Source organism: Sturnus vulgaris, chromosome 10, assembly GCF_052056855.1.
Source record: "Sturnus vulgaris isolate bStuVul1 chromosome 10, bStuVul1.hap1, whole genome shotgun sequence".
In the NCBI taxonomy this organism is placed as follows: domain Eukaryota; kingdom Metazoa; phylum Chordata; class Aves; order Passeriformes; family Sturnidae; genus Sturnus; species Sturnus vulgaris.
Genome location: NC_142252.1, coordinates 4,171,378 through 4,194,392, shown reverse-complemented (window position 1 = coordinate 4,194,392; position 23,015 = coordinate 4,171,378). Strand labels below are relative to the sequence as shown.

The 23,015-nt window shown below is 56.7% G+C and overlaps 1 protein-coding gene across 2 annotated transcripts; it reads left to right on the top strand.

Annotated features, from left to right (window-relative positions):
- Positions 1 to 3,270: 3,270 nt before the first annotated feature.
- Positions 3,271 to 22,338, top strand: LOC106849647 (diacylglycerol kinase beta). Of its 2 annotated transcripts, none has more exons than XM_088170603.1 (24): positions 3,271 to 3,502; positions 5,655 to 5,731; positions 6,632 to 6,728; positions 7,479 to 7,718; positions 8,371 to 8,541; positions 8,835 to 8,884; positions 9,464 to 9,538; positions 9,616 to 9,735; positions 10,650 to 10,767; positions 11,062 to 11,150; positions 11,493 to 11,609; positions 11,709 to 11,807; positions 11,957 to 12,070; positions 12,158 to 12,231; positions 12,328 to 12,402; positions 12,491 to 12,576; positions 12,761 to 12,850; positions 13,188 to 13,348; positions 14,251 to 14,315; positions 14,753 to 14,843; positions 17,392 to 17,593; positions 18,682 to 18,802; positions 18,890 to 18,950; positions 19,435 to 22,338. In XM_088170603.1, exons 1-24 carry the CDS (start codon positions 3,436 to 3,438, stop codon positions 19,531 to 19,533), a joined length of 2,559 nt encoding a protein of 852 aa, XP_088026729.1. In that variant the 5' UTR covers positions 3,271 to 3,435; the 3' UTR covers positions 19,534 to 22,338. The 2 variants fall into 2 exon arrangements, with proteins under 2 accessions (XP_088026729.1, XP_014725874.1); XM_014870388.2 differs by having other exon boundaries at positions 3,272 to 3,502; positions 6,632 to 6,797.
- The last annotated feature ends 677 nt before the right edge of the window (positions 22,339 to 23,015 follow it).

The window sequence follows — 23,015 nt, the reverse complement described above, 5'->3', positions numbered from 1 at the left end:
AGCATCGTGCAGTGCTGTATCCCTCTGCTGCCAGGGAGCCTCTGCCCGTGTGTGTGTGTGTGTGCTCAGCAGGCGTGTTGCCTCCTCCTGCCACCTCCTGCAGCTCAAGGAGTTGATGTTTTTCCTTCCCAAAGGGCATCTGAAGCAGAAATCTCCTCTGGGGCATGTGCTGCAGCCCCATCCTCACGCTCCTGTGATGCTGATTGGGGGCTGGAGGCTCTGCCAGCACCTGAAAGCTGCCAACCCATCAAACCATGCCTCTGGTTCTCTGCCCCAGCGTGGGCTGAGTTAGGTGCCATCAGTAGCCGTGGTCCTGGGGGACCTGACAGTGGAACAAGCCCTCCCCATCCCACAGTGCCCCCCAGAGCACCGTGTGGGATGGAGGAGCTGGGTCCTGGGGGCTGGTGAAGAGGGAAATCTGGCTGGAATAGCAGCTCCTCTGCCATCCCATTGCTGCTTCTGGGAGTCCCCCATCCCTGGATACTGCAGGTGCTCAGGGATAGCCCTTTCTTAGGGATATTGACGTGTTCCACTGCCTGTGGCTCGGTTCTGCTGCATGTCCAGGCTCTGCTTACCACTGGGAGCTGGCCCATGGCTAACTCCTGCCTGGCATTTCCCTTGTTGATGTATTTCAGGCCCTACATGGCTGGGCCCTGGCTCCCGTGCAGCTGCACCCATCGATGCTCCCGACAGCGCCTCTTCCATCACCGGAGCTGCCAGGGTGTTCCACGCAGCTTCCAGCGCTGCTGATCCCCCCTGGAAGGTTTGGGAGGCTCCAAGGTGCCCCTTCTCTGTCCTCCCCCAGCTGTTTCAGCCTCCCAAAGTCGTGCCACACCAGTGCCCACGCTCACGGCTGGCAGGGACAGAGGCAGGAGGGGGAGAGGGGCTGTGTCCCGGTGAGAGCCTTCAGGCAGGGTAATCCGGTGTTATTTGTAACACTAGTAGGGAGCTATTTTTAGCGAGAGGCAAATTTGATTTAATAGAACATAATTTGCTGCTGACAATTCAGAGGGCGGCCAAACGAGGAGCAGCTGGATTCCTGAGGAGGCTTTTTCCTGCCCTTCCTGAAATCCAAGGCTGACGTGCCAGAAGTGGCATTTGTTATTCCAGCAATTGCTGGGGGAAAGCCCCTTGGGATGGCCCAATTAGCTCTGCTTTGCTTTCCTTCTGGTGCTTTGTGCTGCCCTGTCACCCGGCCCCATCACCCCAGGGATATTTTTGCTGCCCTCTGCTGTGGGAGGACTCAGTGCCCCTGAACTCCTCCTGGGAGCTGGAGCCAGCCAGGTCCCCCCCTTTGCCTTTTCTTCTAACTAATTCTGCACTCTCAGCCTCTCCTTGGGTAAGTTTAGGATAAAAAAGAGGTTCTGGTCAAATCAAACGGCTTATTTGCCAGGAAACGTGAAGTCTGTGTGTGTCCCTGGGCATTTCTTACAGAATGAGCTCTGACCAGTCTCAGTGTTACTTTGGGACAAACCCCCATCATCCAGGATAGGAGCAAACACCATGTTCTTGCTTGTGCTTTCATCAAGATGAAGATCCCCACAAAACCAATGCCAGTGTGGGTAGTTCTTCCCTAGCCACACCACTGCTGTGTCCAGCCTGTCCCCAGTTGGTGGCATGGGGACAAAGAGCTGCCAGGATTGTGACAGGCTGGAGAGGAGTTGCCATGGGGCTGCAGGGCCCCAGTGAGGGTGGGAGGGTGAGATTTTCCCCAGGATTGTATGTTATCCCACCATGAGTGCCCCAGGGCACTGCTCCCTGTCCTGGGACAGCCATTGCTCAGCCCCTGAGCAGGAACAGCATCCTGTGGGGTCCCCAAGTCCCACAGCCCTCCAGGCAGCCTCAGAAGCAGCCAGGAAATCCCAGGCCATGGAGGGGTGGAACAAGACCCCAGTGACTTTGTCCTCCTGGGAGGAAAGGACTGAACAGGACTAAGGAGAGTTGTGACATTTAACTCTAGCAAATGCGTGGGCAGGGTTGGGTGGGCTCCTCTCTCTTTGTGCAGTCACTCCTTGCAGCTGGAAAACCCCTTGGCAGCCATCTGGGCAGATGCTCAGCCCTGTGCTGTTTCCTCAGGGGTCACCATCCTCCCCAAAGATGGTTTACTCCTTCCTCTACCAACACCAGCCTTTGCCCCCAGGGCCATATCTTGCCCTGGAGCATTTTCAGCAGCTGAATATAAAGCCAAAATAGCATTAGTAGAGAAATGTGGGCAAAGTCCTGAGGATGAGGGGGTTAAGTGGCTGCTCCTGGTGTACTCCCATATGTGAATGTCCCTAGGGGCTCTGTATGTGGTTGATGTGACATGTGGGGCCCAACAGCTCCCCAAAATTACTTGTTCATCTTAATCAAAGGTGTTTTTCTGTGAATGGAAGGGCACAGCCAGCTGGGGATGTGGGTGCTCCCCAAGCATCATCCCAAGTCCTGTGATCTTTCCCAGCTCATCCTTGCTCTGCTTTCTCCAATCCAGTCCAGCTCAGGCTGGTGGAAAGTGGCAGCCAACATTTAGCAAGGAAACAGCCCCAAAATGGAGATCAAACTCCTTAGAGAACAATCACCTCCTCCAAAATCCTTTGCCCGATGACCAATTCGGTTAAATAAAACCTAAAACCGAATAAATTTTGAAGCCTATAAATGAGTGGGCTGGAGAGAGCCCTTTGGTCAGGGATTTTCTGTGGCACAGGTTTTCCCTTTGTAGAAAAGAGAAAAACTGTAGATTTACACTTACAATGATTCTCTGGAAATAAACACCAGCTTCAAAGGTGCAGGAGTAAGCTGCATGCTAATCTCTCTTGTATTCCCTGCCTCCAGTTTTTGCATCTTCTTTAAATACTCATGCTCTTCCTTCTCCCCATGCTGGGTTCCCCAGAGGAAATGCTGGGGGTGACAAGTTCCTTTCCTGCCCGAGGCGTTTGCTTGACCTCTGTCAGCCACATCCTGTGGCCAGTGAGAGTTGTGGCTGTTGTGGGTGGGTGGCACCAGGCATGAGGAGGACACCAGTCCCTGAGACAGTGAGGTGCCCTGAGCTCCTCCTTGTGCTCACCCCCATTTCACTGCAGCCTCCCTGTTCCCTGGAGTACAGATCCCCCATGTCTGCAGTGGCCTTTCCCAGCTGGGAAAACACCCTGGCACCCCATTTCCAAACTCACACAGACCCCCACTACAGCAGGTGACTGTCCCCAGGGAGCTGTGGCAGCAGGACCCAGTCTGTGGCTACCACTGACCCCCTCCTCTGTTTCTGTCCCCTCCAGGGAGGAAGGTGCTGACCCGGTGCCCTGAAGCTCTGGCTTCTCACAGGCTCAGCAGAACGATGCCAGCAGTCCGAGAGCCCCGTGTGCCCCTCGCTGTGCCAATGTGACCTGTGGCACTGAGCCTGCTGCCTGGCACGTGTGGCACTGAGCCTGGTGGCCCCCACCACGTCCCTGCTGCCCGAAGATGAGTGATGGCATGTGGATCTCGCTCAGCCCCGCCGAGTTTGCCCAACTCCAGCAGTACACGGACTGTGAGTACCCTGTGCACCCTCCTGGCATGAGAAGAGAGGATTCAAAATCCTCTTGGTCTGTGCTGGACTGACGAGCTCCCTCTCCTTAGTGTCCTCCTGGAAAACGAGGTGATTCCTTAGATCTTTGGTGGGAAGGCTGGAAAAGTCTAACAGACCCCTAACCCTGGCTGGCTGGGGTGCCCATGGCCGCCTGCCCAGGAGGATTTAAGCTGAGCTTTGGGGGCCGGACACGTGAGCACGGCTCAGTCCGTCTGAAGGCGGCTGCTCCCACGTTCCTCAGCAAAGTGAAATGCCAACCAGGAGAGCAGACTGGATTTTCCCAAACACAGGAGCTGCTCCACAGCGTGCTTTGGGCTGCCAGCCCTCTGCAGTAATTTTCCTTAGTGCTTTTGCAGAGCTGCTGCAGCTCCTGCTGAGGAAAGGAGATTTGCAGCAGCACCAAAGGGGTCCTGGAGCTGGGAGAAGCTGGAGAGAGAGCCTGGGCAAAGCCCAGAGGTCCAAAACCAGGTCCTGGAGGTCCTGCCTGCCAGAGAGCCGGAGTGTGGGCGTGCTTTTTACAGCAGTTGATGGAGAAGTGGTGCAGCCCATGGAGATGCTGAGAGCAGGGCAGGGTGGGGCAGGAAAGCCACAGGATGAAGGGAGAAGGGGTGTAAAATCACAAGGGTGTTGCTTTGCAGGATTGGCATGACCCTGGGGTGAGCAGGCTGGATGGGAGGTGACTGAGAGGCAGAGGGGACACTGTGAGCTCTCTGAGGCTGGCCTTGGGGACACTGTACATCAGAAGGGTGAGGCTGGGGACAAGTTCCTCATGTTCTCCAGTGGGGCCACGCTCCTGCTCACCAGCCAGAGACATCAGGCAGGGCTGCAGGCAGAGGCATGTGTGCAGCATCCCTCTCTGCATCTCATTCTGCCTCTCTGGAGGATGATGAGCTTTGCTTTCCAGGCCGTAAAGCACCATCTGTAACGCTGGACTCAGTGCACTGATGACATCTTTGTTTTGTTAATCAAAGTGTGGCCAGCACTCTACAGCTGCCTCCTCCCCTGTAGGATGGCTCAGCACCAGGCTGGGGAACAGGATCTGGGGGTCCTCCAAGGAAGGCCAGGATCCCTTTCCTTGAGTGCCCCAGACATCCCAGGCAGTTGTGGTCCAGTGCCAAGTCCTGTCCCCAGCAGAGGGCTGGGGGATCAGAGCCAGCACAGCCCCCACATGGAGAGAGGATTTCACAGTAATTAACAAGGCTGGTGTGTCTGAGAACCTTTTAAATGCACACACCCAGAGGTGTGTTTGAAGGTGAGGGCTGAATGTTCACTCACCTTGATATTTTTTTTCTGCTTTTCCCTTTTTTCTCTATTTTGAAAGGGTGAATGTCCCTCCAGCCACTCCAGCCCTAAGGACACTCAGCCAGGGAAAGTCTACTACTTGTCTGGAAGTTTGCATGGACCAATCCAGTGATAGGACAAGAAGGAATGGCCACAGGCTACACTAGGGGAGGTTCAGATTGGATATTCAGGAAAATTTCTCCCCTAAAAGGGTAGTCAAGGTCTGAAACAGGCTGTTCAGGGCAGTGGTGAAGTGACCAACCCTAGAGGTATTTAAAAGCCATGGAGATGTGGGGCATTTCTTAGTGGTGAGCACAATTGTGCTGGTTAATGATTGGACTTGATGATCTTGGAAGGCTTTTCCAACCTAATGATTCCATAATTCTATGAATAAAGCTCTATCTCTTCCTCCTGGCACCTCTTGGAGATACCAAAGGGCAGCCCAAGGCAGCCTCTGGGATGACTGGCCCTGCCAAGGGGTGCCAGCAGCCACCTGCACTGGGGCAGGGACATCCAGGACTGTGCTTAGCACAGCAGAGCAGCTGGGACTGGCGTGTGGTCCACGCCTTCCTTGCTTTGCTCTGAGTCTGTGCTTATTTTCATACTGGTAGGAGGAAGTTCTCTATATATGTAAAGCTCCCAGGCCAGTTTTCCATATCTGCCCTGCCCTCCGAAAGTGAAAGGGGAAGCAGAGCATGGGTGGCTCCTTGCAGGCACAGAAGGATCCAGAAATTGTCTGTCCAGCAGCTAAACCCCTCTGCACCACCCTGCTGGTGGATGAGGAAGGCAGCTCAGTGAGGCCACGCTCAGCACGGTGCCTTTGTCTCCCCAGACTCCACCAAGAAGCTCAAGGATGTTCTGGAGGAGTTCAATGGGGACGGTGTCCTCTCGAGGTACAACCCCGAACAGGTATGGCCCTGTGTCCCCCAGTGTCCCCCAGTGTCCCCGTGTGCTGCTGGCAGTCCCCAGCCCCTGCAGGCTCCCCCAGCCCCGTCCCACAGCAGGAAGCAGCCAGAGAAGGCAGGGCTGGCTCCCTGGCCCCCATCTCTCCCCGTAGTTTTGCTCCCAGGACTTGATTCCCCAGACCATGTCCACTGCATGGCCATCCCACCCCACCCAAATGAGGGCTTTTTGGGGCATTGCCTTGCCAGGCAGAATCCAGGAGGGATTTACTCTCCCCCTAAAAGCAGATTACCTGTCCAGAATGGGGATGGGACAGCTGTGCCTTCTCACTCTCCTCCAAGGAAGGCTGGGATTATTTTTTCCAAGTGGTGCTTTTAGAGGGACCTATTAGTGTGCCAGCAGGACAGAGCCTTCCATGGGGGATGTAATCACTAGAATCAAGGCAAAATGAGAAAAATCAGTGGGCTGATCATGACAAGGAGAGGCACAAAGGTACCCTGCTATTCCGTGGTACCAGAGCCTCACTCCAGCTGGGGCCACAAAAGCCATTGAGAAGACATCGTCCTCACACCATGGCAATGCCCAGCAGGGAAGGAGGAGGCACAGAGTCCTCAGGAGGAGCAACCCCCGTGGGGCTGGGGCTGGGCTGGAAGGTACCACTGCTCTGTCCTTTCCTGCCACTCCCCCAGCTCCTGCCCTGGCTGCTGTCCCTGCTGCCAGCACTGGGCATTTCTGCTGCCTCTGGGTCCCTTCAGATTACCTCCCATCACTGGGATTTAGGGAGCCAGCAATTTTGGGGAGGGGTCTGCAGTTGATGTGGCCAGTGAGGGGGGCCCAGGGCATGCAGCTCTGCACCCTCATGGTGGCCTGGGGCACCTCCATCCTTCTCCTCTGTCCACTCCCCAGCCCATCGACTACGAGGGCTTCTGCCTCTTCATGAAGACCTACCTGGAGGCAGATGTGCCCGAGGAGCTTTGCCAGCACCTCTTCACTTCCTTCAAGCGTAAGATCTGCCAAGCCTCCCCCGAGAGCCAGCACCAGAGCCCCGGTGTGGCTCAGCACAGCACCCTGGGTGAGCCATGCCAGGCCAGTGTGGCACGCTGGGCTTGCTCCCACGCTGCTCACGGGAATGAAGGGTGGGAATGGCACCTGAAGGGGGTGGCATCGGGGCCAGCTCACAGCCCCATCTGTCCCGTGGGTTCCCAAGGCTCTGTGCTGCTCCAGGGAGGGATTTCTGAATGTGCCCTTTCCCCTGCACGTTCAGAGCCCGGGTCACTCTGTGTGAGCATCCCCATGCAGGCCGAGGTGACCCGTGCCTGTCGTGGTGTGAGCAGCCCCCCTGCACTCAGCTGCACCCAGAGCAGGCTGTGCACCAGCACCCAGCTCTGCCTCCCCCCGCCCTTCCCGGGTGGATTCATGGCTTGTGGAGACATCTGCTGAAAGGATTATAAATTGCAAAGGGAAAGGGAGAATGTCCTGCAGTCTGGCTGGATGGAGGACCACATCCTCCACATCCTCCCTGTCTGGTCCTGAGCACTGTGGTGTCCGTCACTGGGGGATGTGAGCTCTGCTGGGAGCTACTGGGCCAGGCAGGAGGGTGAGAGGTCACCAGAGAGCCCTGGGGCTGGGATGCCAGGGCAGAGGGGCATGGGGCCAGCAGAGAGGACCCAGGGTGAGCACCCAGCACTAGTTCCTGGAGGAAGGGCATGGACACTCTGGTGTCACACTGCCCTTGGGCATGTCTGCTCTGCAGGGATCAACGGGAAAAGCCTTCGAAGTGCTCTGGGACGACACACTCCCGAGCCCAAGAGCTGCCACAGCAACACAGCTGAGCCACAGCCAGCATCCCTCACCCTGGCATCCATCCCCAATGCCTCCCCCAGCTGGTCCAGATCATCCTCCCAGAAATCCACCACTGGCACCACTTCTGCTCACAACTCCTCAGGCTCTTCCAAGATCTCCTCCGTGTCTCTGCTCAACCCTCAGTCACCAGGTGAGCTTGGCTGGGGCTCCACAGAGGGACACAGGCAGTGACAAGCCCTCCCCAGTTTCTGGCCAAGTCCCCAGCGTGGTGGCAGCGCCACCCCAAGCTCACTGTGTTCCTGGCATCTTGACACCTTTTCTTGGCACACTTAGGCTACTGATCCCATCCCACAGAGCCCCCATCAGCCAATGTCTTCATTACCTGGCAGCATCTTGTAAGGAGGGGGAAATGGGGCCCCTCTGTCAGGAGCATCAACCCTGCTGCTGGCATGGGCATCAGTGAGCGTGGGCTGCCCTGGCACCCTGGCAAGCTGCCTTGCTGCCCACTGAGCTTCTCCCTCCTTCTGGGTGGGTGCTTGTTCCCAGCAGGACACATTTCTGTGGGCTCCAGCTGCTCATCCTGCCCGTAGCTGCAGGGATGGAGGTGTGGGAGTCTGCACCCCAAGGACTGAGAGGCACTGCCCAGCCCTGCACCTGCAAGGGCACCCAGCCCCGAGTGCCCTTTTTATGTCCATTTCTGTGTCCCCTCTGTGTCCCAGCCCTGGCCCTGTGCTGTCACTCAGTCCCGAATGGGTCCCTGCCCCAGAGTTTCCATGTCCCACTTGGTGACAATTCCTGTTCCAATGTCACCTCTGTGTGTGGCATCTCTCCCTGCCCCCCAGGCACGAGGAACACGGAGAAGAGGTTACCCTTCAGCCTGAGGAAAGGCCCCAGCTCCCTGAAAACCACCCCACCTCCTCCTCCCACCCCCGTGGCCCAGGTGGTCCACCTGAAGGACATTGTCTGCTACCTGTCCCTGCTGGAGAGGGGACGAGCAGAGGACAAGCTGGAGTGTAAGTGTGACCCTGGGGTCCTGCTGTGAGGAGGGGGACGCTCAGGGTGTCACCTGCAGGGGGTTTACCTGAGGATGAGTGCAGGGCTGGCTGCTCCTGCCCACTTGGGAAAACACTCAGTGTTCCCTTCTGCTCCTGCCTGTGTCTGATACTGCACAGCCCTGGGGTGACATCTCACCCTGGCTCAGCAGCAAAGTGCTGCTCCCACCCTGAAGCTCCAGCAGCCTGGAACAGGGTGCCTGGGACACCTCAGGGTGCTCTAATTACCAGCAGCTTCTCTCTCTTCTCCCCAGTTATGTTTCGCCTCTACGATACCGATGGAAATGGTGTTCTGGACAGCTCGGTGAGCCTTCCCTTGGGGCAGAAATCAGGGGCTAATCAGAGGGCTGGAAACATGCAGGACACTCTTGGGGTGCCCAGTGCCCTGGTGAGGTCCTCCAAAAAGGGGCAGGGATGTGGGAAGAGGAAAGCAGCAGCTGGACTGCAGAGCTGGGGATCACATGCCAGCTCTGCTGCATCCAGCAGGAGCTAGAAAAAAATCCACCCACCAAGAATTGCAGCTCTACATCAGGTCATGGTATTTCAGGGAAGAAAAAAGTCAGGCACAGCTCCTTCTTCTATGATGTTTTCTCTTTGTTCTTTGGGTATCGCCCTTGAAAGCTGCTGCAGATAAAATCTGGTTTATCAGAATAGTTTTTCCCAAGGAAAACCCATGACAGATTTTCTTGCAGGTTTTTCAGGGTAGAAGGCCCTGAAAAAAGAAGGAGCACCCATTGAGGACTGGGGTGTTGCTGTTGAGACTGGTGGGACTGAGGTGGCCTTGGGCATATGGGAATGTAGACCTTGGGGGATTGGGGCTGGACCCTCTGCTCGTGCCTGGAGCCATCCCTGACATCGGGCACTACCTTGTGTCTGTGCTTAGGAGCTGGATCGTATCATCAACCAGATGGTGCACGTGGCTGAGTACCTGGAGTGGGACTCCACCGAGCTGAAGCCTGTGAGTGCTGGGGCTGGAGGCAGAGCCAGAGCCCTGGGTGGCATCACCAAATCACCACATTTTGTTCCCTCCTGCAGATCTTGAAGGCTATGATGGAAGAGATCGATTACAACCACGATGGGACTGTGACTCTGGAGGAGTGGATCCGGGGAGGCATGACCACCATCCCCTTGCTGGTCCTCCTGGGGATGGAGACAGTGAGTGTCCCTGTGGGCACCTACCTTGGTTGGTCCAGCCCACCCCCAGCAACAGACCACACACTCATATGGCACCACACAGCCCCACACTGGCCCTGCTGACACCCCCACCCTGCCCCCTTCACCCCCCAAATCTTTCCAAGCTCATTTTTTGAGCTGCATGTGCCCAAGCAGGCTGGGCTTGCTCCTTGCTATTGCAGAGCACTCTAGTTGGATGAACATTTAATCAAAACCTAAAATGGCACCTCCTCTTGTAGAGTGAGGTTTAAAGAGCAAAGGTGGGGTTGTTGGGATGCCCTTTATTTCTCTGTCTTGTTTTTTCGTCCTTTTGGCCTTCATTTCTTTCAAGTGCATCCCTGGCCATCGGGTAATAATTTGCAGGGAAAGATGGTTTGGCTCATGGTCCTTATGATTCCCCTGGAGAGGTGGGGTGGGGCTTTCTGGCAGAAAAGAAAATCAAGAAAGCAGGGAATTTTAACTGGCTCCTGCAAAACACTCATGCCTGGCCCCAGATGAAGAGGTTTGTGCTTTTGTCACCCCATGGTGGTGGTGGCAGCTTGGCCTCAAGTGTGAAGTCACCTTTCTGTCAGCTGCCAAGGTCCTCTCTGTGGCTGGGCTGTGCCAAGGCTCCACGGGAGCTGGGGCTGGACGTGTCCAGGGGGATGCAGTGGCAGGGATGCTCTGGGGAACACCAAGAGAGAAGGGGAATAGGAGGAGCCCATGATCCCAGTCTGGGAGCAGATGGGGTTTTTAGGGGATGAAAAGAAACACCATGGGGATTTAGAAACACCATAGGGTTTTTAGGGGATGAAAATCCAAATCTAAAAAATCCATTTTGATAAAAATGATGGGTTGAGGGCACCGGGACTCTTGGCAGCAGGGGAGTGACCCCCTCACCCTCCACTCTCCTGCAGAATGTGAAAGATGATGGTCAGCATGCCTGGAGGCTGAAGCACTTCAAGAAACCTGCCTACTGCAACTTCTGCCGCACCATGCTGCTGGGGGTCCGCAAGCAGGGCCTCTGCTGCTCCTGTGAGTCCTGCAGCCTTGCCAGGATGCTGCACTCCCACACTGGTGGCTCCTGCCACGTCCAGTGGTGCCCTGGGGAGGGAGGGCTGGTCCCTGTGAGTGCTGAGCCCCGTGGGTGCTGCAGGCTGAGTGGGGAGGGGGCAGCTCCCATGCTGGGGAGGGATGCTGACACCTTCTTGGTGGCACTTGGGTTCGTGGTGCCCTGGTAGTGTTGGGGTAACAGCTGGACTCGAGGGTGTTACAGGACTTTTCAAACCTAAACGATTCTGTGGCTCTGTGATTTTTCTCTCTCACCAGTCTGCAAGTACACAGTCCATGAGAGGTGTGTGTCCAAAGACATTGCTGCCTGCATCAGCACCTACGTTAAATCCAAGAGGAACACGAGTGTGAGTAGGCAGCTGGTGCATTTCTGAGTGGTGTGTCCTGCCCCCTTGGTCTCCTGCTCTGCTTCCCCACGGCTTCTTCCCCTGGGTTTTGCCCCTCACATCCTGGGCATTCCCAGCATCCAAAGCCTTGCAGGATGCACCCCATCTCCAATCCCCAGGCACCCACATGACCCCCAGCTCCAAGATTTACCATGGGTCTGCCTAGGGGCTGTGCAAGGGGCTGGATTGGATCAGCAGCATCCCTGCAGGACAAGCTTCCAAAATCCTGATGGACACCCTCAGCAGGAGGGAGGTGCCTCCAGGTCAGTGGGTGCTGTGCCACAGTGTCCCCGTGCCTTGCAGGTGATGCAGCACACCTGGATCGAGGGCAATTCACCTGCCAAGTGTGACAGATGTCACAAGAGCATCAAGTGCTACCAGGGCATCACTGGCCTGCACTGTGTCTGGTGCCAAATCACGGTGAGTGCACGGGGCTGGGGCAAATCCCGTGGCCAGCTCTGGGCTCCTGATCAGGAGAGGGCAGGTGTCCAGTTCCATCCTTTCCTCCCACCCCTCCAGCTCCACAACAAGTGTGCCTCCCATGTGAAGCCAGAGTGTGATGGGGGCCCTCTGCGGGACCACATCTTACTCCCATCCTATATCTGCCCAGTTGTCCTGGTAAGTGTCCCCCTTGTCCTGGTAAGTGTCCCCTTCCTCACTGCCAGTGGTAGGGACCCAGCAGGGCAGTGCTGAGACTGGTCTGCCTCCCCTGGCTGCTGGCACTGCCCCTTGGGCAGTGTGGGCATCCACGCCTCGGTTCCCCAAAGGACAGGCAGTCCCACTGCCGACGGTCAGAGAGCGACTCCCCTGCCAGCACCAGCCCCGAGGACAGCCAGGGCTTCAAGTTCAACTCCACCACAGTGGATGGGCAAGGGCTGCAGGTAGGTTCCTGCACAGGGCTGCAGGTGAGCTCTGCCACTGAACCCAGCAGTAGGCAGGAATTCCCAGCTGTGTTTTCTGCCCTGCAGATCAGCCCTCAGCCCGGGACACACCCGCTGCTCGTGTTTGTGAACCCCAAGAGTGGAGGAAGGCAAGGGGAGAGGTAGGTGGGATCCTGCCTGGGGAGGCTGCTGGTCCCTCGGGCATCACTTCTGGTGTGGAATCACCTCCATGACATTCCTGATGTCTCTGTTCCCAGGGTCCTCCGGAAGTTTCACTACCTGCTCAACCCACGCCAGGTGTACAACCTGGACCGCGGCGGGCCCACGCCAGGGTATGGACTTGCTGCAGGTGATCCTCTGCCCCCTCCCACCAGGCCCTGCTCTCCCACATCACCCCTTGTCTCTCCTGGCTTTCTCCAGGCTGAACTTCTTTCGGGACACTCCAGATTTCCGTGTGCTGGCCTGTGGAGGGGACGGCACGGTGGGTTGGATCCTGGACTGCATAGGTGAGCAAGGGACAGCTGTGTTCCTGCACAGCATCATCCACCTGCATCCTTGGTGGTCTGCCACAGATTCCTGATATTCCCCCAGTGAAAGTGGGGTGGTGGTCCTGCCAGCAGCCTCATTCCAGGGAATGAGCAGGGAATGAGCCTTGTCAGCCCCAAACTTCTCTTCTGCCTTGAACTGCAGATAAGGCAAACCTGGTGAAGCACCCACCGGTGGCCGTCCTGCCTCTGGGAACGGGCAATGACCTGGCACGGTGCCTGCGCTGGGGAGGAGGTGAGGACAGGAACATCATCCAGGGGGTGGCCAGCCCTTGGGAACCCCTCAGTGTGGCCATCCTCAGGGGAGGGAGGGAGGAAGGACTCCTGGGCTCCTGGCATGCAGTTCAGAGATGCATCTAAGCCTGGTGCCCCTAACTCCTTCCAGAAAGAGCAGCTGCTGCTTTCTGAACCCTTTGCAGCCAGGTCCTGCCCATACTTTTCCATTTGGAGAGCCCTGCCATTAGCCAAAATCTCTGCCACTGCTGCAAGAATGTGCCATAGCAGCAGCCCCCAAGTGCTTGGTGCCTGGCTATGACATGGCCATGCTCCCCTTCATCCTCTTTCCCTTCCAGGCTATGAAGGAGGCAACCTGATGAAGGTCCTGAAAGACATAGAGCACAGCACAGAGGTGATGCTGGACCGCTGGCACATCGACATCATTCCTACTGACAGGGAGGCCAATGGAGATCCTGTCCCATCCACTATCATCAACAACTACTTCTCCATTGGGGTGGTGAGTTCCATGGGGCAGGAGTTGGTTTCTCTCTTCCTGTTCCTCCTTGCTCACACTGCCAGCCTTCCTCCATCTCCTGGCCTTTTTTTCCTGGTGTTTTTGTCATTTGTAAAGGCAGCACCAAGATACATAAGCAGACATGGGATCTCTATCTTCCCAATGGGAATGTTGCAAGAGTGAGTGTGAAAGGAGCTTAAACAGGATTCAGGGTCCCTCCTTTGGTGTTTGGACCCATGTTTCCCCACGTTTTCCTGACCTAGAGAGGTGAGGGAGCTTTGGGAGGATGACAGCCCTGTGCCATGGGGGTTTTCTCAGTGCTGTGGGTCAGTCCTGAGAGCAGGAGTGTTTTGGGGAAAGCCCTTCTCTTCCCGGGGACTTGCAGCATTTTTGTCCTGTGCCAGGAGTGCCACCATGGCAGGGATCACTCACCTGCAGCACTGCAGGATGCTTCTGGGTTCACATCAGCTCCTGCTAATGCAGGTGGCATTTGGTGACAACTTCTGACTTGGGCTTAAACACCCCTACTGTGCATAAGGAGAGGTTGTGATGAGTCTCAGGAGAGCTGCCATCCTGCCAGGGGAGCTGTCAGGGTGCAGGGTTTTGGGGTGTCCCCAGAGCCCCACTGCTCCATTGGGTGCCTTTCCTCCCCTCTCATCACCCCCTCCATGCAGAGCCCCTGATGAGGGAAGGAGGCCGAGTGCACTAATTATGTCCCACCTAACAAGCTTTGGGAAGAGCCTGGCTCAGGGTCCCTCCATCACCTTGGATCATCAATGTCATCATCCATGACACCGTGTCGTGGTGCCACAGGGACCAGTGGCAAGCATGAGGAGCTGAGCACCCCTGTCCTGGTGGGGTGGGGATTCTCTGCTGTGCCACTGATGTCTCTGTGCTCTCCACAGGATGCCTCCATCGCCCACCGCTTCCACATCATGCGAGAAAAACACCCTGAGAAATTCAACAGCAGGTAAGGACCCCCCAGGGGCTGGGTGTGGGGGCACTCCCTGCCACTGCCATGCACCACACCAGGAGGATTTGGTGTTTGACCAACCTTAGGGGGCAGCAGGGCATGTACCAGGTGTGGTGGGGGTCTGGGATGCTGCTTCAAGTCCTGTGCGGTGTGGCAGGCTGCTGAAACTTGGCCACACACCCAGTTACGTTCATTCATGCTTTATAATTAGTGTGGAATTCCAGGACAGGCAGGAGCAGGCCAGGCAGGGAGGGCAGGGCAGGCAGCAGGTCACAGCTCGTTCCCACTGTGCTCAGGGTGCATGGAAATGGGGCGATGGCAGGAGGAGCTGTGGCTTGTGACCCCCATCCCCAGGTCTCTGGCAGCCCATCCTGCTGCTGACTGGGGCAAGACCCTGCTTCCAGGTGGGATACTGACATGTCTCTGTTCCCCAGGATGAAGAACAAGCTGTGGTACTTTGAATTCGGGACGTCAGAGACCTTTGCAGCCACCTGCAAGAAGCTCCATGATTATGTTGAGGTTGAGGTGGGTTTCCTGGCATGGTCCCTGGCTCTAGCCATGGCACAAAGGATCCCGTGGCCCATGGATCCCTCAACTGGTTGGGGAGAGAGGATGCCACCATGGCTTTGACCCCTCCCTGTGGCAGAAGGACACGATGGCTGGCAGGACCCCTTATTCCACCCCACAGCAGCTGTGGGCAGAAGAATAATCCTGTATTCCCCACTTCCAGCTCTATTTGAGAGCATGCCTGGAACATTCTCCCTGTAAATTCCACGCTGCTCCCAGCCCTCATTGGCTGACATGGAAACAGCCTTTAATTAGAGCTGGGAGGAGGGCCCGTGGTTGCTAAGAGCTCTGTCACTTCTCTGCGCTGGGGATTTGGGCTGTAAACTTCCGTCTCTCCCTATCTCTGGATAATCCACCCTTTTATAACTGAGGGTGAGGGGAGAAAATAGCACTTGCTGCAAGAGGTGGTGGGAGCCAGAGCAGGTGGTGGGCACAGAGCAGAGATGTGTAGCCACGGGCAGAGGGATTTTGCTGCCTGTTTCTATAAGGGCAGTTTCTTCCCTTCCCAAAGCCTGGGGTGGGTAGCTGCACCCTCGGAAACTTGTGGGAAGGGGCAGGACCAGCATCACAACCATCTCACCCCCTTCCCCATCCATGCAGCAGTGTCCCAGGGTGGATCAAAGTCCGTGTTTGTGGAGTTGAATGCTGCTGGAGATGGGCACGAGGTGCCCCCCATTCCTTCTCGGGGTGCATCCCCACCAGCTGAGCCCACTGCCAGGAAAGTGTTAATCCCACGGCATTGGAAGTTGAAAGCAGCCGCCTGTCCTCCCTCCAGCTCCCAGGCAACTGTCAGCCTTGCAGTGAAATAGCAGTTTTGTTTTGGAAATTGGCACTCGTTCCCCCTACAACTCCTGGAAATGAATTTGCTTTTTCCCCCAGCTGCAAATTTCTCCTTCCAGCCTCGCTGCCAGCGCGCCGTCAGCTGCCCCTGCTCAAAGGGCCCATTGTGCCTCGCTGGCACGATTTGGGGAGGGCTGTGCAGGGAGAATCGCTCCTGCCCGCGGCTCTGGGCAGGCGTGGGTGGCTGTGGGCAGGAACAGGCTCCTGCAGCATCCCAGCATCCTGCTCTCCTGGCAGCCAGCTCGCTCCCATCCCACCCTGGCTGCCTTGGCACTCGCTGCCTCGCTGGCAGGTGGGAAAGGTGCCTGTGCTTGGGGATGATGCTCGAGGTTTGCTGTCCATCCCACAAGGAGTCAGAGCCCTCTCTTGCTTGCTCAGAGCACTGAGGTCTTTTCTCTTCCTACAAATCACAATGTCATTAAGATGTATTGAGAACTAAAGGATTAACATCCTTTCCAAGCCTTGGAGAGAGAGCTCTTCTCTCCCAAACCAGAAGATTCCTGCTTTTTTTGCTTTCAATGTGAGGCTAAAAATAAGATCCTGCAGCACCAGGGGAGGCAGAAAGGATCTGACACACCGAGGTGTTCACTCGTGTGAGTGCCCAGCTCCACATACACGGGGTTGGTGTCCTCAGCACGGGCCAAAGGGTGATAAAAATTAGCTCTAGACCTTTGTTAAAGGAAAACATCCAGAACTGGAGCAGCAGAAGGGGTTTATTAGCCCATTTCATTCCTCTCAGCACAAGAAGTGAGGGCAGAGATGCCTTTGCATCACCAAAATGCAAGGAAAAAGCTGTGCTGGGATTTGCTGAAGCACAGAGTGGCAGGTAAAGAGCAGATGCCTCAAGGAAAATAGAATGCTTTATAGAAATTCAAGTTGGATGGAGAAGTGGCTGCTTTCACCAGAAGTCTTTAGGAAAGGGATCCATGTCTGGGTAGTGTGAAAAGATCTGAAGTTAAGAAATGCATTTCCATGGCTGTTGCTTTCAATCCTGTGGGAAAGCTGCAGGCAATGGATATTTTAACTTTCGCAGGGAATTTTCAGCTGAGGCAGTCCTGCTGCATGACAGTGAAGCCAGGGATGCCAGTTCTGTGTGCTGTGCTGTGATTTGTGCTCCAAAACCTGACATTTTTCCTTCTGACACCTTCCCCTCATTTCCTCCCAGCCTTATTGCTAGTTTCCAAATGGCACTTGAAGACAAACTGGTTTGAGCTACTTTTTGGGCAGCCAAACTTTCCAGTCCTTTGGAGTCAGTTTGGATAAGGAGAGGGGGGGAAAGCAGGTGGTGGAGATTCTTGGGTGGAAGTCACTTTAGGGTCAAGGCAGTGTTGCCTCCTGTTTTGGGTCACCGAGTCTAGCCAAGGCTTTATGTGGTCCCCCAGGAATTTGCTTTTTTGAAACTGCCATTTTGGACCTGTAGTAAATGGAAATAGAGGGGAGAGCAGCAGGCTGAGTGTGAGCACAGGGAGCTGATAATCACTCTGGCAAAGCAAAGTGGGAGGGTATTTACATCTCAAGCCACTCTGGAGCTGCCCGTGCCCCCCGGTGACCATCTGGTGTCACTCTGTGCTCAGGGACCCGCCCTTCTGTGGCGGGGACAGGAGGGGGCTCCACGTGGTGGGCACAGCTCCTCCAACCCTCCTGACCCCACCCCTGTACCCGGCAGTGCGATGGGACCGTGCTGGACCTGAGCACCACATCCCTGGAGGGCATCGCTGTCCTCAACATCCCCAGCATGTACGGGGGCTCCAACCTGTGGGGAGAGACCAAGAAGCAGCGTGGGTACAACCGGCTGGGCAAGAAGGCACCGGAGAAAGTGCCTGGCACGGTGGTCACCGATGCCAAGGAGCTGAAGTTCTGTGTGCAGGGTGAGTGCTGGGCAGCACAGGGGCACTGGGCACCCACCACCTCTGGAGAAACAGCGCTGGAGGAGTTGTTTTTGTGGCTTTTGGGGCGCCAAAATATGGCAGAGGAAGAGCTGGAAGCAAACTGCAGAGCTGGCACCAAGGGTTTTTGTAAGCACCTTGCCAGGCTCCAGCACAGCGCTGCCAGCCTGGATTTGGGGTTTGGGAGCTGCAGGACGCATGCTGGGCCCAGCTGGCACCTCCTGCCCACTGCTGAGGCCACCAGAGCCACCCCCGTGGGCAGGGACAGCCCAAAGTGCTGGCAGCGTTCCCCGGTGGGGAGTAGTGGGGTAGAAAGCAGCCAGCAAAATACACAAGGTGCCTGGGTTTTCCTGCCTGGGGCTGGGGTGGGAATCAGCCCCCCGGAACAGCGGTGTCACATCCCACACTGTCACTGGCTGTCCCTTGCCGCATGAGCCAGTGGCAACAGGCAGCAGGGAGTGGGATAGAGCACAAAGGGACTGCAGGGGACAGCAGGGTTGGTGCCCTGGGGACATCCCCACTCGTGGGTGGGTTAGAGGGCATGGGAGGCTCAGAGGATTTCTCAGGGGTGTATGTGAAAGAGGACCCTGAAGCAGAGAGCTGTGCCATTGTCAGGTGTCCTCGCTGGTGGCCCAGAAGAGCAGGATGAGCTGTGAAAAGAGGCGGTACCCTGGGATTTGACCAGATATTCTGCCACGTGTGCTGGCTTCTGGGGAGCTGCAGCACCCCAGGGCACCCAGGCAAGGAGTGTCATCATTTCATACACTGCAGACAAACAGTGCAAGGGTTGGGGGGATCTGGGCTGGCACCGTGTAGCCATGCAGGAGCAGGTGCTGTTTCAGACCGGGAGTACTTTTGCTCCAAACATTTTGGATAGGAAATCAGCTCTGGAAACACCCAGTTTGGTGATTTTGGGACACAGAGGACATCAGGATAAATCCCCTCAGTGCCACCAGCCCCACTGTGCTTCAGGACAGGCAGCAGCCCTGGTGTCGTGGCCCTGAGGTTTGAGGGCAGAAGGGAGAGGACACCTGGGGCTGGGGACCAGCTCAGATCCCTCTCTCTTGCAGACCTCAGTGACCATCTGCTGGAGGTGGTGGGGCTGGAAGGAGCCATGGAAATGGGGCAGATCTACACGGGGCTGAAGAGTGCAGGCAAGAGACTGGCCCAGTGTTCCTCTGTCATCATCAGGTATTTATTTACCCCCTTCACAGCTGAGTGCCCGACCCATAAAGAAACCTGACACTCATGGCACCGACTTTTCTTTGTGACTTGCAGGACGTCCAAGCTGCTGCCCATGCAGGTGGATGGGGAGCCCTGGATGCAGCCATCCTGCACCGTGAGTGCCCAGGGAGGGGGCAGAAAGCCGAGCTGGGCAGGGGCTGGCAGGATGTTGGGATGGGGCAGGAGGGGCTGGCAGGATGTCGGGATGGGGCAGGAGGGGCTGGCAGCACAGCAAGGTGGGACAGGCTCCTGGTGGCAAAGCTGCTGGATTTGGAGGGAGGCTGTGCCCTTGCTGAGGGGTGGCCACAGAGCCTGAGCAGCTGTGACTCTGTGCCCATGATGGCCCTGGACTCATTGACACACCCATTTCCTGATGGATGGGCACAGCAGCATTCCTGCCTGGGGGAGCTGCAGGAGGGTCCCCTTCCATTTCTCCTCTTCCCATCCCAGTACTGCCTGGATATGATTCCAGAGCTCTTCACCCTGGTGCCGAGCTGCTCCCAGCTTCACGGGGTCACTCCTGAGGGTCCTTGGGCTGGAGGGTGCCTGGGAGGGCTCAGCACCCTCTTACTGAGCTGGGTTTTTCTACTTCTTTTTAGGTCAAAATTACACATAAAAGCCAGGTGCCCATGCTGCTGGGGCCCCCCCAGAAGAGCAGCTTCTTTTTCCTGAAGAGGAGAAACCGAACTCGGGATTAAAGCATTGTCCAAGGATCCAGAGCCTGGAGGCACTCAGCATCCCAGGCACCTGCCTGATGCAGGGGTCCCCAAATCCCCATCCTGCAGAGGGGACAGAAACTCCCCCTTCAAGCCCAGTGGGGATTATTTATCCTGGGAAGGTCTTTTAGGCTCCTTCCTGATCACCAGAAGCCTCCTCTCAAGCTGGGATGGAAGAAGGGGGATAAGGCAGGCTGCCATGCAGCGAGCACATTTGCTGGAGCAGCACTAGGACTGGGATTATTTCCCCCCCCTTTATTTAAATACCCTCCAGCCAAGCTGCCAGTGAATGTGCTCCTGAGGCAGCACAAAGCTCCACTTATTTATTTATCATCCTCCTGAAGACCACTTGATGTCTCTCTGCACTGGCTTTTTCCCCCCAGTCCTTGCACTGGGAGGAATTATTTATTTCCTTAGCCTAGAGAAGCCATCTCAGCCACTCACCTCTGTGCTGTGGGGTTTAAGAGAGATGCAAAGAACCATTGCTGCCAGCCCAGTGAACCATGAGACAGGCTGGGGACAGACAGTGCACAGGGACAAGCGTGGGGTGGATGGGAGGAGACTGTGTTTTTACAGGGAAATGGCAAAAAAGGGATTTTGGGGGGAGCAGCCCCAGCTCTGGGCTTTGTGTTCATATTTATGTATTTATTCAGCGAACTTTGGACAAAAAAGGGACCCTGGGGGTCGCCTTTTTTGGAGCCCAGATTGGACACAGACACCACCTCCCTTCTCTGCTGGCTGTCCTCCATGGCACCTCCTTCCACACGGACTTTCCTCTCTCCTAAAGCCTGCCATCCTGCACTGGGGCCTGGAGACTGGGGACAAACATCCAGAAGCTCTTCTCACTTGAAAGTGTCCCCAGCACCTTTTACACATCTCCTGATGTGTTCTGCCAGGCTGGTGCTCTCCCTGTGTGACAGGTGCTGCCTCTGATGCTCCTGGGCTGCAGGGAGTGGGGCTGAGGGATTGCACCTCGTTTTCTCTGTGGCCAGCTCTCCCCACAAGCCTCTCCAAACCTGAGAAGCCTCACAGATGCTGCTGCCTGCATGACTGCTGGGGCCCACTGGGATACACAGGCAGGTTTTGGTGTCATCACCCATGGATGGACAGATCAGGGGATGCAGCTTCTCTCCAGGATGCACAGGGACCAGAAAACAGATGAATGCCTGGAGTTTGTGGTGGTCTGAATGTACTCCCAGGAGCCAGGAGTTGGCAAGACTGGCCCATGGGAAGGAGTGCTGGTTGCTTCTGCAGTCACCCAGTGCATCCAGCAGTGGGCCTGCATGAAGGATACAACCACATCCTAAATTACCCCTGCTCCCAGGCAGCTCCCTTGGGGCTGGTGGAGGCTCCTATGCTGCCGGGAGCAAACTGGGAGTGCTGTGTGCCCAGTGGATGTCACTGCAGGCAGGAAAACTGTTGCTTGTCCCCACTGCCACAGGGCTGGGACCAGTCACCCTGTCCTCCCCAGTTTCCCAGTGTCCACTCAGTCCCTCCTGATGCTGCAGGTCTCCACTCAATAGCATTCCCCTGGCAGAGGGTGCTGCCATCACCATGTCAGAGTGAACCGTGAGCTGGAAGGGAACTGTTCGTGACCTGCGTACACACGCACGCGTCACCCACAGTGCAGAAATCCAACCCCTCCTCCTCCTCCTCCTCCTTGTCCCCCAAGGCGGCTGTTTATGAGCAGCAGATGGAGTAAGGCCAAACAAACCCCAGGTCCCATGAACCAGCTGCCTCAATTTCCCCAGTTCTATTGCCAAGGGCAGCAGTGCCTCACAGCCCCACACTCGTGAGAGTGAAAAAAAAACACCTCTGTCATCTGCAGAGCTTTGCCAGCAGGAGGGTGGCAGGTTTGTTCTGTGGGATGGCAGCACACAAGGTCAGCAGGTTTGGTTCCATTTCCCTGCTCACTCAGCCTCAACCCAGGGTTTTATCCCAGAGCCTGCCTGGAATCCGCAGTGGTTTTCCTGCTCCTTGCCCCCTGTCACAGTTTGCTGGGCTCTGGGCAAAGAGCAGCCCTGGGGTCTCTGCTGTGCTTTGCTGTCCGTGGTGGTGGAGCCAGAGAAGCAGGAGGGCACTGTGCCTGTGCCTGCACCCTTGGGTCTGGCAGCACCAGGGGTGAGCAGCTGAAATCCAGGGTGAACGCTCAGCCTCGTCCTGCAGTGCCCAGGGAACCCAGGGCCACCTCTCTGTGGGACGTGATACACCAGCACCATTCTGCCAGGCCCCATCCAGACGTCCCCTCTGATGGCCAGGGACATGATCCCTGCCACCTGTGCCAGGGGACCCAGCTCCAATCTGCTCCCACACTGCCAAAGGCATGGTTCAATGGGCCTGCCAGCTCCTGACCTCCTTAGTCTGATGGTGCAAAGGTCCCAAGCCCAGGAGGGACCCACAGAGGCTGGGACTTCAACCCAGCTGTCCCTGGCTCCGGGGAGGAATAAGCCATGCAGCTGTGGGGCACTCGAGGCTCTGATTCCCCACCTCGTTCCCCAGTGTCTCCCAGTTCTGCCCAGTTCCCAAGCGCATGGGATGGAACTGACGCCTTGGGTACCAGTACCAAGCCCCCCAAACAAGCCCTTAGGCACTGGTGCCAGTGCTGCACTGGGGGACCCCTGAGAGCTGTGGAGCCCCATTGCCACAGGAGCCTCAGCCCACTCCTCCCTGTGCGTGTGTAGCCGTGGTTGCCTGCATGGAATGGTGTCCGTAGCGTAGCGCGTGTTGCCGTGTACACCTGGACTGCTGTGGGCTTGCCTCCAATAAAGATGGTAATGAACTCCTCAACTGCTCCTGGGCTGCGTGGGGGTCATTCCTGGCCAGCTGTGGCATCCCCACCTCTGGGGACTGAAAGAGATGGTGCCCACTCCAGGATGCCGGGGCTGAAGGGGTGCCGGCAGCCGCAGCGCGATGGAGTGGTGCTCAGTGCGAGCTGCATCCGGCTAAATTTGGAGCCTGCAAAAAAAAATTTTTTTTTCATCACTGGGGTCTAAATTTAGCAGGCACTGGTCACCATCCCCCCCCCCCTACTCCTATCCCTGGCTCTCCAGGGGTTTCAGCTCTTCCTGTGACCTCCCACCCGCCTGCCCCATGGCTGCACTCTGCCTCATCACCTCTCCGTGTCCCAGGGGTGCTGGGCAGCCCCCATTTGGTGCAGATCTGCAGCTGATCTGGGGTGCCCATTGTGCCCCTCAGCTCTGCAGTGACCCTGCTCGTCCCCACTGCCTGCTATGCTCCCCCCGGCCCAGGTTTTGCCACCTGCCCGCCCATGTGTCATCTGCTAATTTTACCTGCAGTGATTTAATCCTGGTTGCCTTTGTGCAGAGGGGAAGTGAGAGCACGAGTGCCTGCAGAGCCCCCCGGCAGCAAGGACACCCCGTGCCCTCTGTGCTTCCTGCCCCCAGCACATGGTGTATCCAACAAGCCCCCCCATCATTCCTGGGACACCATGGCACATGAGCTAC

What these genes read in the sequence shown, in the direction of transcription:
- LOC106849647 (XM_014870388.2), top strand. Translation starts at nt 3,436, where the DNA reads ATGAGTGATGGCATGTGGATCTCGCTCAGCCCCGCCGAGTTTGCCCAA. An exon ending in GTGTCTGGTGCCAAATCACG is followed by an intron (nt 11,610 to 11,708) that starts GTGAGTGCACGG and finishes CCACCCCTCCAG; the next exon opens with CTCCACAACAAGTGTGCCTC. An exon ending in TGTTCCTCTGTCATCATCAG is followed by an intron (nt 18,803 to 18,889) that starts GTATTTATTTAC and finishes TGTGACTTGCAG; the next exon opens with GACGTCCAAGCTGCTGCCCA.